General features: G+C 35.5%; 1 protein-coding gene across 7 annotated transcripts in view; it reads right to left on the bottom strand.

The window, feature by feature from the left end:
* DMD (dystrophin) overlaps positions 1-15,918 on the bottom strand; it is a 906,062-nt gene that overhangs the window by 669,771 nt on the left and 220,373 nt on the right. For all 7 annotated transcript variants that reach the window (XR_014492555.1, XM_083362891.1, XM_083362889.1 and 4 more), the window contains one exon: positions 236-297. Coding sequence is in view for 5 of the 7 variants with exons in the window: in XM_083362891.1 (XP_083219017.1) it covers positions 236-297 (62 nt within the window). In the remaining 2 variants the exon portion in view is untranslated. The remainder of the gene's footprint in view (positions 1-235; positions 298-15,918) is intronic.

Raw genomic sequence — 15,918 nt, 5'->3', positions numbered from 1 at the left:
TATTCAGAATCTTTTCACATATTACACTTTTGTTACTTTGTATTCATTTGGTTTTGCATTCATTTTCTACAAAATTGTTCAAGGAAGGAAACCAACCAGCAAAGCTAACACAAACTAAAGCTATACTGATTGAAAGCATTCTGGTTAATGTTCTCCTTAAATAATAACTATACAATATGATTTATTCATGAGTTGCATTTTATTTTTTTTAATGCAAAATGAGTATTTTTCTTACCTTAGAAAACTGTGCATTTATCCATTTTGTGAATGTTTTCTTTTGAACATCTTCCCTTTCATCTATAAAAGAAAGCACAGTTGTTCATTCAAAATGGTTACTAGGGAATTCGTTTCTACAGTATTTGGCTTTTGTTCAATATTATTATTAGCACAAGCTTCACAGATGCAAACTATATTCCTAGACATTTTAAAAAACTGTTTTTAAAACAGAGTATCAAATAATTTCTAATTAAGGTGAAAGGTTAATAATCTCAAAATGCTCAATATGTCAGAATCAGATCAGATTAGTTTGTTGTTGGACTATCAAATCTATACATACATTAATTCAACTATTGGAAGGAGACAATGGAAAAACTTTGATTCCTACTGTCACAAAACTATATATGGATGATTATAAAGTGCAAATGGATAAATAAACTTTAACTAATAAATATTACATTTAATAACTTAATTAAATGCAGATGATCTGAGCAGGCATGATTTTCAAATGTAAAATGTGGAATCTGTTTGGGATAACATCTGAAAAAAATATTATTATCATTATCATTATCATTATTATTATCATTATCATTATTATTATCATTATCATTATCATTATTATTATTATTATTATTATTATTATTATTATTATTTTATTATTGACAGAGGTGGTCTGTCATTGCTTTCTTATGAGACTTTTTAAAATTATACAGTCCAATTTAGATCTATAGATTTCCTGATGGTCTCTATTATCATTTCAACAATTCATTTGACCAAGATTTTAATTTTAACAACCTAAATTCAACGTAATATTTTAAAATATTGTAAGGTTTTCTAAATTGAACATAACGTCAAAAAATACCTTTCTAGCTCACCTTCCCTCCATCCCAACCAAGAAAGAAGAAATAGTTGGAAACCAATAAAAAAGAAACATAACCATTCTGAGAATAAAAGTAGTCTTTGACTTGGGCATTTCTTCAATGACTGTTCTAAATTATGATGATGCTGAACAAAAGGCCCTTTGCTCTAAAATATGGCCATTGCAATACCCCTGGGGACAGGTGTTTTCAGATATTTGGCAGTCCACCCATACTCATGACTTGAAGGGATGCTCTTCCCATTTGCCTATGCCCCCCACCCAACCTGGCCCACCAGCACATTCTCAATGAAGCCTGCTTGAAGAATGGTGCAAGGCAGACTCAGGAAGCAAGTGGTGCCTCACAGGGGCTGGGTGAGCCTGCCAGTAGCTGGAGAAAAATGACAATGTCAAGGGAGCTCTTTGTATGAGCTAGTGAGCCAGAGCACAAGCCAAGCCCTCCCAGGTCTGGTGGGCCAGGGAGCAGGTTGAGGCTTCTCAGGCTTTGGAAGAATTTGCACACACTAGTGAGCTGTGGAGTAGCTGAAGTTCATAGCAGCTTTTTGTTGCACTGAAGCAGCTGCTCCAAATTGTGAACAGCCTGCACCAGGCTTCCCAGGGCCTCTCCTTCCCCTGAGACATCCCTGAACTTTTTACTTGGGATTTTGTCTGCTTAACAGGGATTGATTAACAACTGCAACCTGGAGTGTTGGGATTGTGGTACTTCAGTAAAGTAGTCACATGTTTCTTGCTTAATAAACACTACACTCAGTGACAAAGGTTCCAGTCCCAATTGTGATTGTAAGTCAAGGACTACATGTACAGCTTAATAGATGCATAAATGACCAAGAGACAGATGCACAGCAATATGCAATCAGAATTCATTCAAGAATTAGCGTTGAGTGGTTTCCTGTTAATGTTCATAGTTATATAATATGTCAGTTTGTAACCTTGCAACATGCTGAAAAAGTATAATCACTTGAATGAACTATTTAGGAAAAAATATACGATTTGAGTTTTCTGCACAAAGAAAGAGAAATCAAAAATCCTGTAAGATATTCTGAAATTAAATTAAACTAAAAATACTTTGAAATATTGTATTTGGATCCCAGACATAGTGCATGATCCACCTATCAATCCATCCATACATATAAAGTAGAAACATAATCAGTTCCGATGTCTTAAAATGAATTTATGTGAGGTTTTTATGTCCTGAACATACTCCATTGTTCCTTGTATTTGATGTTAACAAATGTTTCTAATATTAGTTAGCATTAGAATTAGTTGTGATGCAGCCAGCATACCTCTGTTCAAACCTGAATACCCTCATTTCTAATCCATGTTGATGGTTGGATTAAGTTGTTGTTTTTTAGTACAAATAATGAAAGACAGAGATAGGGAGGAAGGAGAAGCTTCCCTTTTGCCCTAATCATGTAACCATGACAACTTATTTCCTACTAAGCTTGGAATGTACTTCATTTTCTTTTTAATATCTCTCTGTCTAAAGCATTTTTATCTTATCAGGATTAAATTTTAATTCTCTGGCCCTCCTAAATCTACTAAACTTTTCCAACAACGACTCATTTTTTTTCCACTCTGAAAAAGGGGAAAATACAGTTGGATGTGATAATCACCTTATTCTTCATAATACTACTAGTGGTAAATAATTGACTAGTTATTAGGCCATATCAAAATATAAAATAAAAACAGTAATAATATCATAGTGTAACAGTATAAAAGACATCAATAAAATAAATGCAGATCATATATCTTATCCCAATCAGATTCACATATGCATTTCTCAACTGTATTGCTTTTTTCAGATAAAGGGCCACATTATATGTATTTTATTCTGGCTGCACATGAAATATATTGTTTTAATGTAATCTCCATGTTACAGTATATTTTCATGTAATATTACTCATTCAATATTTTAAGATAGGCAACCATATAAATCTTTTATATAAATAAATAAAATATAAACTTTTTGCACTGAAAGACAAAAGGCAACAGAGTACAAGCACGTATGGCTTGTAAGACAGAAAAGTATCAAATATATTGTATGGTGTTGGTATACAGTTTATTTAGCTGTTTTTTTACTCATGTTATGCCCTTAAATTCTTTTCCTTGCCTTTTCTTATCTTTTGCATGTTTCATATGATGTTGCTCACCATGAACAAGAAGATACTGGATATGTATGTACTGTAAACATTCTTTCAGATTAGGAAGGATCTTATTAACAAATAATCATAAGAATAATGGCAAGGTAATTTTTTTGGAGTTTTTAGATTTAGCAAAAAACTAAAACATTCTGTGAGAAGACTACAAGAAGAAATTAGATATTTGACGCATCAGAGACTTGGAGAAACATAGTCAAAAGCTACATTTATTTCAGGAATGAGAACCATAACAAGATTGTCAGCTTCTAAGCTAATGGGAAAGTTAGCACAAAATATATACCCAGCAGATTTCAACACTTTCTTGCTTTCTTACATGCTTCTTATCTTAGCTTCTGGAAGTGTACTACAAAGATGAATACTTAGTTTATATTTTCTACATTTCTGTTTTCTTATTCCTATAAATTTCTGAATTAAACTGTTGTCTCTCTGGATGCCAGTAGTAACTTCTGAGCTGCCTTCAAGAGTAACCCCATATAGAGTGTGTTGTAACAGTCCAAATGAGGTGACTATTCACAAATAGACTCTCCTCCAGCAAAAAATGCAATTGGTGTGTGGAGACTTTCCTGCTCATAATTGCCACCTGCTCATTAATCAAGAGCCAAGAGTCCAACAGAACTTCCAAACTGCATACCTGTTCTGATTAGGGTTTCCAACTCCATTCAGAGCTAAATTATGGAAGGCTTCCAGACAAAGCCTCCTGTCAACCTTTGCCCAGGTCAAAGTTCCCCACTCTTAACCCAATACACAGCCACAGTGAGCTAAATAATCTCATACTGGGTGGCCAGAAGCATAAACAACACCTTCTAACCCAGGGGTGTCAAACTGCTGGCCCACGGACCGGATGCATCATAGTATAACCGTGCCCACCCCATTGCCGGCAATGGCAAAAAAGTCATGATACGTTGCAACACATCACATGACATTGCGAGTTTGACACCCCTGTTCTAACGCTACAAAAGCTAAGAGAGATACAAGTAACCACCACCCTTTCCTTTTAATCTGTAAAGGGAGACCAGGCAGTTTTACCAAGTACTAAAATCCTCTCTTCCAAAATTTCCAAGACTGTTTATTTCCAGTAATCATTTCTTTCAGTGAAGCACTGAAAGGGAGACACACTTCACTCTGAACACCAAGCCATTACAAAGTCTCAGAGAATATTAAGACCTCTTTGAAAATTTGCACCACCTTATTATATTTAGCTTTAAGCATGTAGGTTTGATTTCAAAAGCTGCTAGTGTACAACCTTGGCTCCTCCTTAGTTTTTATATCTTCACTGACGTGTTTCAAGATTGTTAATTCCATACTTTGGAGAAATACTATAGACATTAACAGCTGAATCTGAAGAAAATAGTCTTATTTAATATATTTTTCCATGTTACATTATCTTATTAGGAAAAACCTGGCAGAAATAGTAACTGTGTCAATAATGCATCAGTACCAATTGTTTCAGTCAAGCTACTTGGTGAAAAAAAAAGTATTCCAATATTGCCTGGTGTGTGTGTCTGTGTGTGTGTGTACACAAGGAGGGGGGAGAGAGATTAACTTTAAAAAAAGATGTAGGTCATGACTGACTGAAGATATCTCTGCAAATCAATGGAGACAACAACTGCCAGAAGAAGAAGGGGAAAAAGGCAAGTAGATCAGTCTTTTGAATCTCTCTGGAGAATGGGAGAACACCCACAATTGCTCTGAGTGGCAGTTCCTTGTGAGGGGATTGTAAAACATTTGTCTCCTGTGGGTTTGAGCATCAGGAGTTGAGGAAAATGACATATTTGCTCTCAGCAGTGACACAGCCTTTCATAACAACACTGAGCAAACCAAATTCACTTTTTCACATTTAGAAATGTTTGATTTAGATACTTTATGAATATTACTTCAAAATGGCAAGCTTAATTTGACATGTTGTGAGTGGATTAAATAAATTTTAAAGAGACTTAATAATTTAAAATAATATACAATTGACAAAAAGCACAAAAGGGTTTTGATTTGAAAAAGTTGTAAATGGATTGGGAGACCAAGAGATATGGAATATTGGCAATTTCAGGGCTTTTTTCCTCATAGAACGCTCAGAACGGAGTTCCGGCACCTTTTTTGGATAGAACCTTGTAGGGTAGGCAAGGCGGGTTGTATGACATCTGTGAGTTCCGGCACCTTTTTCTTTTACAAAAAAAGCACTGGGCAATTTTATGCAACATTATTTTAGTCTTATTTCCTAAATTAAAATGATTGACTGTTTACTGTAAATGACACAAAATATGTTATGAAAGTGCAATGTTGAACAAAATTCAGAAGTTTATAGATTTTGCTAGTTGTGTCATGCCGATAAAGTGTAAATGGACAATGTATTTTGCAATTCTTTAATTTTGATTAAACACATTTTAATTCAAGTTTGTTACATTCTCTGTTCAGTTGATTGTTTAAACCTTTTATAAGATCTAAAAGTAGTTCCTAGAATTCACATATCAAAGAATGCAAAATGTTGCCTACTTTTATACATTTAAAAGATATTATCTTTGCAATTTACAATCAGATCCAATAAATACAGACTAAATTTATGGTATGAGGAAAATCTATTACTTAAAATTGTTTTCAAAGTATCCTTTTAAATTTTTATTTGATTTTTTTTTAAAAAATGCTATATGTCAGGCCCCACAGGGCAATTCTTCCAACCTGTCTTCTTTATTATTTCATTCCTATATACAAAATCTTGTCATATATCTACAATATATTATATGAACTATTAGAGAGGGGCTGACTTCACCCTCTTTCTCTCACAGTTAATTTCTGGGCTGACTCACCTCTTGCTCCTCTAGAATGCATCCCTTCCCCACTACATTCCATCACACTATCATCAAATATCATTTCACAAGCACTCTCCATTTTAAAATACTATAAAATTTACTATCTCAGATGGATTCTAACAGTGATTAACTTAAGTTCATAAATTACAAATATTACAGATCAGCAAAGGCGGTTATAGCGACATACATAATGCTTTGTAAAACATTGCATAACTGCTGTTTATCATGTCCCATAAGACATTTAATTTGTTTCAATACCAGGTAGAAGGAGTTTGCCTACACAGGTTAAATGATATATGCAAATAATTTATAATATAATTGACAGCTCTCTGTTTAATTCTTAGGGAGCCTCCCATACTTTATGTATTGAAAGCCGAATATTTATAATGGCCATTTTGACATAATTGCACATTCTCATTTGACATGGCAGGAGAAGATAATGTAAATGATTTCTGGTTGTGCCTTCAGTTTCTTCTCCATTCTGTAACTTGCTTTAAAGTCATATTTGTTCAATGAATATTGATGCATGTGTCACATGAACATAGCTATCTAGATATTGATAATTTGAGCCCATGGAAGTACTACCTAGCAAGCACGTTTACACTACCACATTAGAGGAATTACAAAAATTCAAACATAATAGCACAATACAGTTACACTGGACTCCATTGAAGATACCCTGACTGCTAGCCAAAACCATCCTTTTAAGCTATCTTGTTATATTTCAAATGAAACTTACTACTGTGTAAGGCTCATAAAACAGATAGATTTATCCAAAGGTAAATTTGGATACAGCAAATTATTTGTCTGAAACCACCAAAATCAGCATTGGTGTAGCTCTTCAATCCCTTAATGGAAAATCAGCATGTGGTTTTTCCTGAATAATCTGAATTTTAAGACAGCTGTTCTCTTCATTACCTTAGAGCTCTGAGGAACAGTTCCATCTTTGTTGCTCTAGCAGAAATTGAAGCATGTTGGGGACCCAATAAAAAACTGATTCTTGATCTAGCTGGTTCCTTTCAACATCAACATGATGAAATTCTACCTGATGGAGTTTTTGATCTAGTGGTTCCTTTCACCATCAACATAGTGGTTCCTAATCCCAATGTTTAGGATCAGGATCATAACTGAAAGTTATTTGAGATTTAATTTAAAGAAGGTGCTTGCACTTTAGACCACCATTTCCTAAAATGTACAATCTAAAACAGGGCTTTTCAACCAGTGGTACGGGTACCACCTGTGGTACATTGGCTGGAGCTCAGCACTGATCCTGGCACTTCTGCTGAGCCCAGAAGAAGTGCCGATGTGAAGTGACCAAAACCTGCTGCAACCATCCAGCAGACAGAGGGGAATAAAAACCAAACACACCCTGACCCCACCCCCGCAAACAACCGATCTCAAGAATGCCACAATTCAATCCTGAGACACTTATATTCTCTTCAATGGGAACTTCTAAAATCGTCAATGCAGAATCACCAGTATTACTTAGTGTGAAAAGTTAGAAAACTAAAGTCCAGAATCAGCCAATTTAATATATGCTAATGCCATTGATTTATTTAAATACTTGTGATTATCTTATTATTCCTTGAGGATTCGTGCATTTTCAGTTTTGCCATCTATTTAAAATATATGATTATTATATAATGATCCTGCTCTAGAATCAATAATGTATGTTATATTTTATAATTCACTCTAATTAATATACCATTAGTACAATTATGTCATTAATTACCTCAAGGAGAAAAATACCTTATTTAGAGTTAGTTAAAGATGTATGTAAACTAATAGAGCACAAGTAATAATGGAAGAACCTTGAACTTAGTAAAAACTAGAACAGTAAAAATGCATGGTAGATTTCACTAAACATAGAGGTACTAACCCCTTCATGGATTACTGCCTTGTCGTGGCGAAGGGGCTTGCGTAATTCAATGAAGCTATGAGCTATGCCGTGCAGGGCCACCCAAGATGGACAGGTCATAGCAGAGAGTTCTGACAAAACGTGATCCACTGGAGAAGGAAATGGCAACCCACTCCAGTATCTTTGCCACGAAAACCTTATGGACAGTACCAAAAGGCAAAACGATATGACACTGGAAGATGAGCCCCTCAGGTCGGGAGGCATCCAATATGCTACTGGGGAAGAGCAGAGGGCTAATACTAGTAGCGCCAGAAAGAATGAAGCGACTGGGCCAAAGCAGAAAGGATGCTCAGCTGTGGATGTATCTGGTGGGGAAAGGAAAGTCCGATGCTGTAAAGATTTTTTCTCCATAGGAACCTGGAATGTAAGATCCATGAATCAAGGAAAGCTGGACGTGGTCAAAAAAGAGATGACAAGACTGAACATCGACAACTTAGGTATCGGCAAACTAAAATGGACAGGAATGGGTGAATTTAATTCATATGACCATCAGGTATACTACTGCGGGCAAGAATCCCTCAGAAGAAATGGAGTAGCCTTCATAGTCAATAAAAGAGTAGGAAAAGCAATACTGGGATACAATCCTCAAAATGACAGAATGATCTCAGTTCGAATCCAAGGCAAACCATTCAATATGACAGTAGTCCAAGTCTATGCCCCAACCACCAGTGCTGAAGAGGATGAAATTGACCAGTTCTATGAAGCCCTACAGCACCTTATAGAACTAACACCCAAAAATGATGTCCTTATCATCATGGGGGATTGGAATGCTAAAGTAGGAAGCCAAAAGATAACCGGAATAACAGGCAAGTTTGGCCTTGGAGTACAAAATGAAGCAGCGCACAGGCATATAGAATTTTGTCAAGAGAATACGAATGTCATAGCAAACACTCTTTTCCAACAACTCAAGAGAAGGCTCTACACATGGACATCACCAGACGGTCAACACAGAAATCAGATTGACTATATGCTCTGAAGCCAAAGATGGAGAAGCTCTATACAGTCAGTAAAAACAAGACCAGGAGCTGACTGTGGCTCAGACCATGTGCTTCTCGTTGCAAAGTTTAGGCTTAAACTGAAGAAAGTAGGAAAAAGCGCTAGGCCACTCAGGTATGAATTAAATCATGTCCCTGTTGAGTATACAGTAGAGGTGACAAATAGATTTAAGGAATTAGATCTGATAGACAGAGTGCCTGAAGAACTACGGATGGAGGTTCGCAACATTGTACAAGAGGTAGCAACCAAAACCATCCCAAAGAAAAAGAAATGCAAGAAAGCAAAATGGCTGTCTGAGAAAGCTTTGCAAATAGCTGAGGAAAGGAGGGCAGTGAAAGGCAAGGGAGAAAAAGAAATGTACGCCCAATTGAATGCAGAATTCCAGAGAATAGCTAGAAGAGATAAGAATGCCTTCTTAAATGAACAATGCAAAGAAATAGAAGAAAACAATAGAATAGGGAAGACCAGAGATCTTTTCAAGAAAACTGGAGAGATGAAGGGAACGTTCAATGCAAAAATGGGCATGATAAAGGACCAAAATGGCAGGGACCTAACAGAGGCAGAAGAGATTAAGAAGAGATGGCAAAATTACACAGAAGAACTATACAAGAATGAGCTTAACGTCCCTGATAATCACAATGAGGTGGTCACTGACCTCGAGCCAGACATCCTAGAATGTGAAATGAAGTGGGCCTTAGAAAAGCTGAGCAACAACAAAGCTAGTGGAGGTGACAGTATTCCAACTGAGCTATTCAAAATCTTAAAAGACGATGCAGTAAAAGTGCTACACTCAATTTGCCTGCAAATTTGGAAAACTCAACAGTGGCCACAGGATTGGAAAAGATCAGTTTACATTCCAATTCCAAAGAAAGGCAGTGCCAACGAATGTTCAAACTATCGCACCATTGCACTCATTTCTCATGCTAGTAAAGTTATGCTTAAAATCCTACAAGCTAGACTTCAGCAGTATGTGGATCGAGAACTACCAGACGTACAGGCAGGATTTAGAAGAGGCAGAGGAACGAGAGATCAAATTGCCAACATACGCTGGATCATGGAGAAAGCTAGAGAGTTCCAGAAAAACATCTACTTCTGCTTCATTGACTATGCTAAAGCCTTTGATTGTGTGGATCACAACTAACTGTGGCAAGTCCTTAAACAGATGGGTGTACCAGACCATCTTATTTGTCTCTTGAGAAACCTATATGCGGGCCAAGAAGCAACAGTGGGAACTGGACACGGAACCACTGATTGGTTCAAAATTGGGAAAGGAGTCCGGCAAGGCTGTATACTGTCGCCTTGCCTATTTAACTTATATGCAGAGCACATCATGAGAAAGGCAGGGCTAGATGAATCCAAAGTTGGAATTAAGATTGCCAGAAGAAATATCAACAACCTAAGATACGCAGATGATACCACTCTAATGGCAGAAAGTGAAGAGGAACTGAAGAGTCTCTTGTTGAGAGTGAAGAAGGAGAGAGCAGAACTTGGGTTGAAACTAAACATTAAGAAAACCAAGATCATGGCACCTGGCCCTCTCAATTCCTGGCAAATAGATTGGGAAGAAATCGAGGTAGTGACAGATTTTATTTTCCTGGGCTCCAAGATCACTGCAGATGGGGACTGTAGCCAAGAAATTAAAAGACGCTTGCTCCTTGGGAGGAAAGCCATGGCAAATCTAGACAGCACACTAAAAAGCAGAGACATCACCCTGTCAACAAAAGTGCGTATAGTCAAGGCTATGGTCTTCCCAGTTGCAATGTATGGCAGTGAAAGTTGGACCATAAAAAAGGCTGAGCGCCAAAGAATTGAGACCTTTGAACTGTGGTGCTGGAGAAGACTCCTGCGAGTCCCTTGGACTGCAAGGCGATCAAACCGGTCAGTCCTAGAGGAGATCAACCCTGATTGCTCTTTAGAAGGCCAGAGCCTGAAGCTAAAACTCAAATACTTTGGCCACCTAATGAGAAGGAAGGACTCACTGGAGAAGAGCCTAATGCTGGGAAAGATTGAGGGCAATAGAAGAAGGGGACGACAGAGAATGAGGTGGCTGGATGGAGTCACTGAAGCAGTAGGTGTGAGCTTAAATGGACTCCAGAAGATGGTAGAGGACAGGAAAGCCTGGAGGAACGTTGTCCATAGGGTTGCGATGGGTCGGACACGACTTCGCAACTAACAACAACAACAAAAAGAGGTACTAATTTTGTTTTAATTTGTAATGTTTTTTTTTAAAAAGCAGAAATGTCAAGAATCATCAAGAATGTGAGTATGTACATTAATTTTCATTCCTGAAAATGAACTCAACAACTTATTCTTGAAGAGCCTTGTCTAGTTCTTTATCACAACCAACTGAGTAAATAAACACAATATTATTCAGACTTGCTATGTAATGTTGAAATTTCTAAACAGTGAAAAAATGTGTTTTAAAAAATACATACCACTTTATGAAATGACAGTACTTTCCCATTCTACAGATCATAAATACACAATTGCCAAAATTAGGCAATGAGCATTAGCTACTCATTAAGCTAAAATGTAGATGTAATTATGCTTGCAATATTGTGTTTAGATGCCCTGTTAGTAACAAAGCAAATCCAGTGCAGAAAAGCTGTACTTAAGCGTAACTACAATTATTTATTTTCAAAAAGGCTAAATCACCTGATAAAAATCTTAGGCACAGGAAATAAAGAAAAATGCACACAAAGGAAACCCTGGAAAATGTAAATGGCTTCATTAATGTAGCAGTTAATCTTCTCAATGCTGTTTGTTCTTAATCATGTACTTAACATTAAAGCCAATATGGTACATCCATATTAGAAGCAAAAAAAAAAAAAAGAAAGAAAAAGAAAGGTAAATTGCTTCAATGCTTTCACCATAAATGTTTTAAACATTTTAAGGGACTATTAACATTGAATCTTTCCAGCAGTTTGCAAGCAGTTCCTTCCAAACCTTGCAAACTTTGCCGTGTTTTGAATGACACTGGGTCAAACATCATTTTACTTTTGAAATTCTACAATTCTGCAGGTATTCTGATCACTTCATTCTGCCACTGACCAATGTTTCATCCCTTCCAAGCTCTCTTTTCTTTTAGTGTTTGTTTCTTCAAAATCATCAATCATAAAGATAGTTGTAAGCCATTTTAACAGTTGTATGTTGTAAGGCATTTTTAAAAATTATGGAATAGGAATAATAATAGTGTAAAAGTCCCAGAGCGCCTGTTACTCGTCCCAGCTTCTGCCAACCTAGCAGTTCGAAAGCACGTAAAAATGCAAGTAGAAAAATAGGGACCACTACGGTGGGAAGGTAACAGTGTTCCGTGCGCCTTTGGCGTCTAGTCATGCCGGCCACATGACCATGGAGACGTCCTCGGACAAGCACTGGCTCTTCGGCTTTGAAACGGAGATGAGCACCGGCCCCTAGAGTCAGAAACGACTAGCATGCATGTGCGGGGGAACCTTTACCTTTACCTTTAAAAGTCCCAGAACATGGACAGATGGATCATACATGAGATGTATATCCTAGAATTTCTCAAGGAACTCAAAGCAATATACACAATACTCCTTCAGCTAATTCCACTCTCAAAGCAACAACTTAACATGGTATATTAGTAACTATGCTACTTGTAGTTGAAATGTGGATTTGCACTTGGTTCTAGTTCACTATGTTAACCCTTATAGTATTGTCAAAGGGGCTGAACATTCATTTTTCTAAAGATACTAGGTACAACAATATTTTTCTAGAATCTCTTAATTGTACATCGTCTCTCTCTCTCTCTCTTAATTTAAAGGTTGAGGTAAAATGTTATCTATTTATAGCGGTCTATGATTCACTGCATAATCTATATACACAGAAAGGTTCAAACTAATGCATTCCAAAATTACACCTATATTTCTGAATTGAGTAAACTTTTTTTTTTGCTTTTTTGTTTCTTTGCTAGTTTGCTTGTTGCAAATCTACAGGAATCTTAGTTGTGCCAGTCTGCCAGACTAATAACAAGATGATTATTATTATTATTATTATTATTATTATTATTATTATTATTATTATTATTATTATTATTATTATTATTATTATTATTATTACTCTCGTTTAACCTAAGAGCTTGACAACTGCATAATCAGATTCTGACTTTGGTATTCTGATTCTTTCCCTCTTTTTTTCCTCTGATCCATGTCTATATAATTAAAGATCTCACTATACAATTTTGTGTGTGTGTGTCTGTATGCAAAGTCTGACACAAGAATGGAGTAATCACAACCATGTCTCTATGGGAGTGGAAAATAATTTCCTATATTTTTTTTCCCGGCCATGACCAATATTGAATGCTCTCCTGGTCTTCTTGCTGCATTCATAACACTAAAAATTGTGTCCTCTCAGACTTTTTTGCCCTTGATCAAATGATTCTTTGAGCCAGAAGGATCTAAAGCATGGGGTATTCAATCTTACAAACTTTAAGACTTATGGACTTCAACTGCTGGCATGGCTGGCTGAATAATTCTAGGAGTTGAAGTGTTAAAGTTAGTAAGGTTGGATATCCCAATCTAAATGTATTTCATTTACAGGGAAAACTCTGAATATTAATCATACATGTAAAGTAAAACCATACACCTGGCAAAACCATATATTTTATTTATCAGACAGATTCATATTTATTAAACAAATGTACATGGGTGAAAAAAATACCTTTTTTTTAAAAAAATGAAAAACAACAATGTCCTGAAAATGACATTTATTTACCATTGAAAAAACCAAAGATATTGAATTTGTGAGATTTCCACAGCATAAGATTATTTATTTATAGGAATTTATATTCAAATACTGTATATTGTAAAGAACTTTGATAAAACAATAGGCATACATTACTTTAAAAGCAAAAAAGCAAAAAAGAGAGAAAGAAATTATATGTATAGTTATACTTCCTTTTAACATATAACAGTTCTTTTTTTATTTATTTAGCTCTGAAAACCTCATTTTTTCCCCATTAAAACATTGTTTTATGTAAGTTCCATAGAGATTAAATATGAAGAAACAAAACTAAACAGGGAAACGTAATGGAGGTGAACCCCCATTATATAGAAAACATCAAGCAGCCAGAATTTATTTATTTAGAGTATGGCAGCCAGTAGACAATGCCTTTAAAGACTCTTCTGTGTAAATTAATATTTTGTCACTTAATGTGGATTGGCAGAAAATGTAAGTATTAATTGAAATATTAAACAAAATATTGCTCATAATTTTTTATCATAAACAAGCCAAAAAAGAGGAACAATTTTGTTCACAAAGTACAAAGATACAAAACAAAGGCATATATAACAGTGTAATAGAGTTAAACATAAGGAAACTATTAAACAATCTGGTCAAATCACTGCATCATTTTATTTAATTGATGATGATTGGCTGCTCTGGCAATTGTGACAAGAACTACAACTAGATAAGCTAAATCTACTTTATTGTAAGATATATTAACAGAATCTTGCAAATTGCCACTTTTAACCATCTGATCGATTAGGACAGGTTGTTCCTAAGTTTCTTTCTCTTAACTGTTCAGCCCTTGGGGAGTCCCCATCAGCTTGCCTTTTTTAGGCAGCATTTCTTGCCTCATCCACCAAGGTAATCCACACTTTGCATTACAAACAAACTCAATTAAGTTATACATAGTCAGAAATACATTTTTTTAAAAAAATATTTCTTACATTATTTAACATGCATATGTGGAAGATCAATTCATCTGCTATGCGTAGGGAAAAATGTCTCTGCTAACGAAAATATTTGTAGCTCAGGACTGAAGTGAGGAGTCCTTGGTGCTCTCTGAAAAAGTATATATTTGTGCCAAAAATACCCAATTAGCCAATGAGCTTGCCTTAGTTAATACTAATAGAAAACACTAGTATTTTAAAAAGTACTCAGTGTAAAAAAAAACATACTTTAGTCACTTGAACTTTTTTGTAAGCCTAGAAGTATTCTACTTCTTAAGCTATGTTTATAAAATTAATGCTGATTTAATTAAAGCTAATTAAAAATTCAAGAACTCATTTTCCACTGAGTTTAGAAACACTAGATCCCTTGAAAGGAAATTGAAATGAATGCTATAAATAGTGAATATAATGCAGCAAATTAACTTTTCTATTTGAAACAGACCACCAAGATGGACAAATTGTTGCTATTAACTTAGAAACAACACATTGTGCATAATTGGTCAATCTGTTCAGAAGGTCATGACTAGCTTCCCCCCCCCTTTACATGACTATCCTTTCTATAATGAAAAATCTAATATGTCTGGAAATCACATTTCTATAGGAGTCCATTTAAACAAAAGCTTTCTAGAAACTGAATCTTATTCACATTTGTTTAGCCAATTATGAGTCATATTTGCAACAGCACAGCCCTACCTCACAATTTTGTGTTACACATTTTACCATTTATGCATGGATTTTATATAAGTCGGTAAACATAAAGGAGGTAATAATACATGTTCCAATAATTCCAAGTTTTACATTTCCCTATGTGCTAGTATCTTCAAAATTAGGTTTAGAATTTAGTAAATCTTCAAATCTATAATCCTATCCTTCCCATCCTTGTCAATTCACTAACATAGGATTGGATGCTGACAAGACTCCATGGAATTTGCTGTGGAAGCAAATGATCGAAACCCCTGCTTTTTGATATAAAAAGAGTAATCTCAGAAAACTTTGGGAAAACTTTTGCCAAGAATATCGCTTGGAAAAAGTTACCTACATGTCTTCATTTTTATCGCTTGCAAACACTAACAACTATGGAATTATTTGTTAGAATTTATTTAAAATGTTACCATTTTGGATAATCTCAGCACAAATATACCATCATGTAGATATTTTTTCTTAAAAAATAACAGTCAGGAGATGTGATATGTAGGCCAGAGAGTATGAAATTGATTTACTAAATCCATATTTCAATCTGTATAAATTTTCGCAATGT

The sequence above is a fragment of the Vipera ursinii genome (assembly GCF_947247035.1).
Source record: "Vipera ursinii genome assembly, chromosome: 4".
In the NCBI taxonomy this organism is placed as follows: Eukaryota; Metazoa; Chordata; class Lepidosauria; order Squamata; family Viperidae; genus Vipera; species Vipera ursinii.
This window is presented reverse-complemented; position numbering and strand designations above follow the sequence as displayed.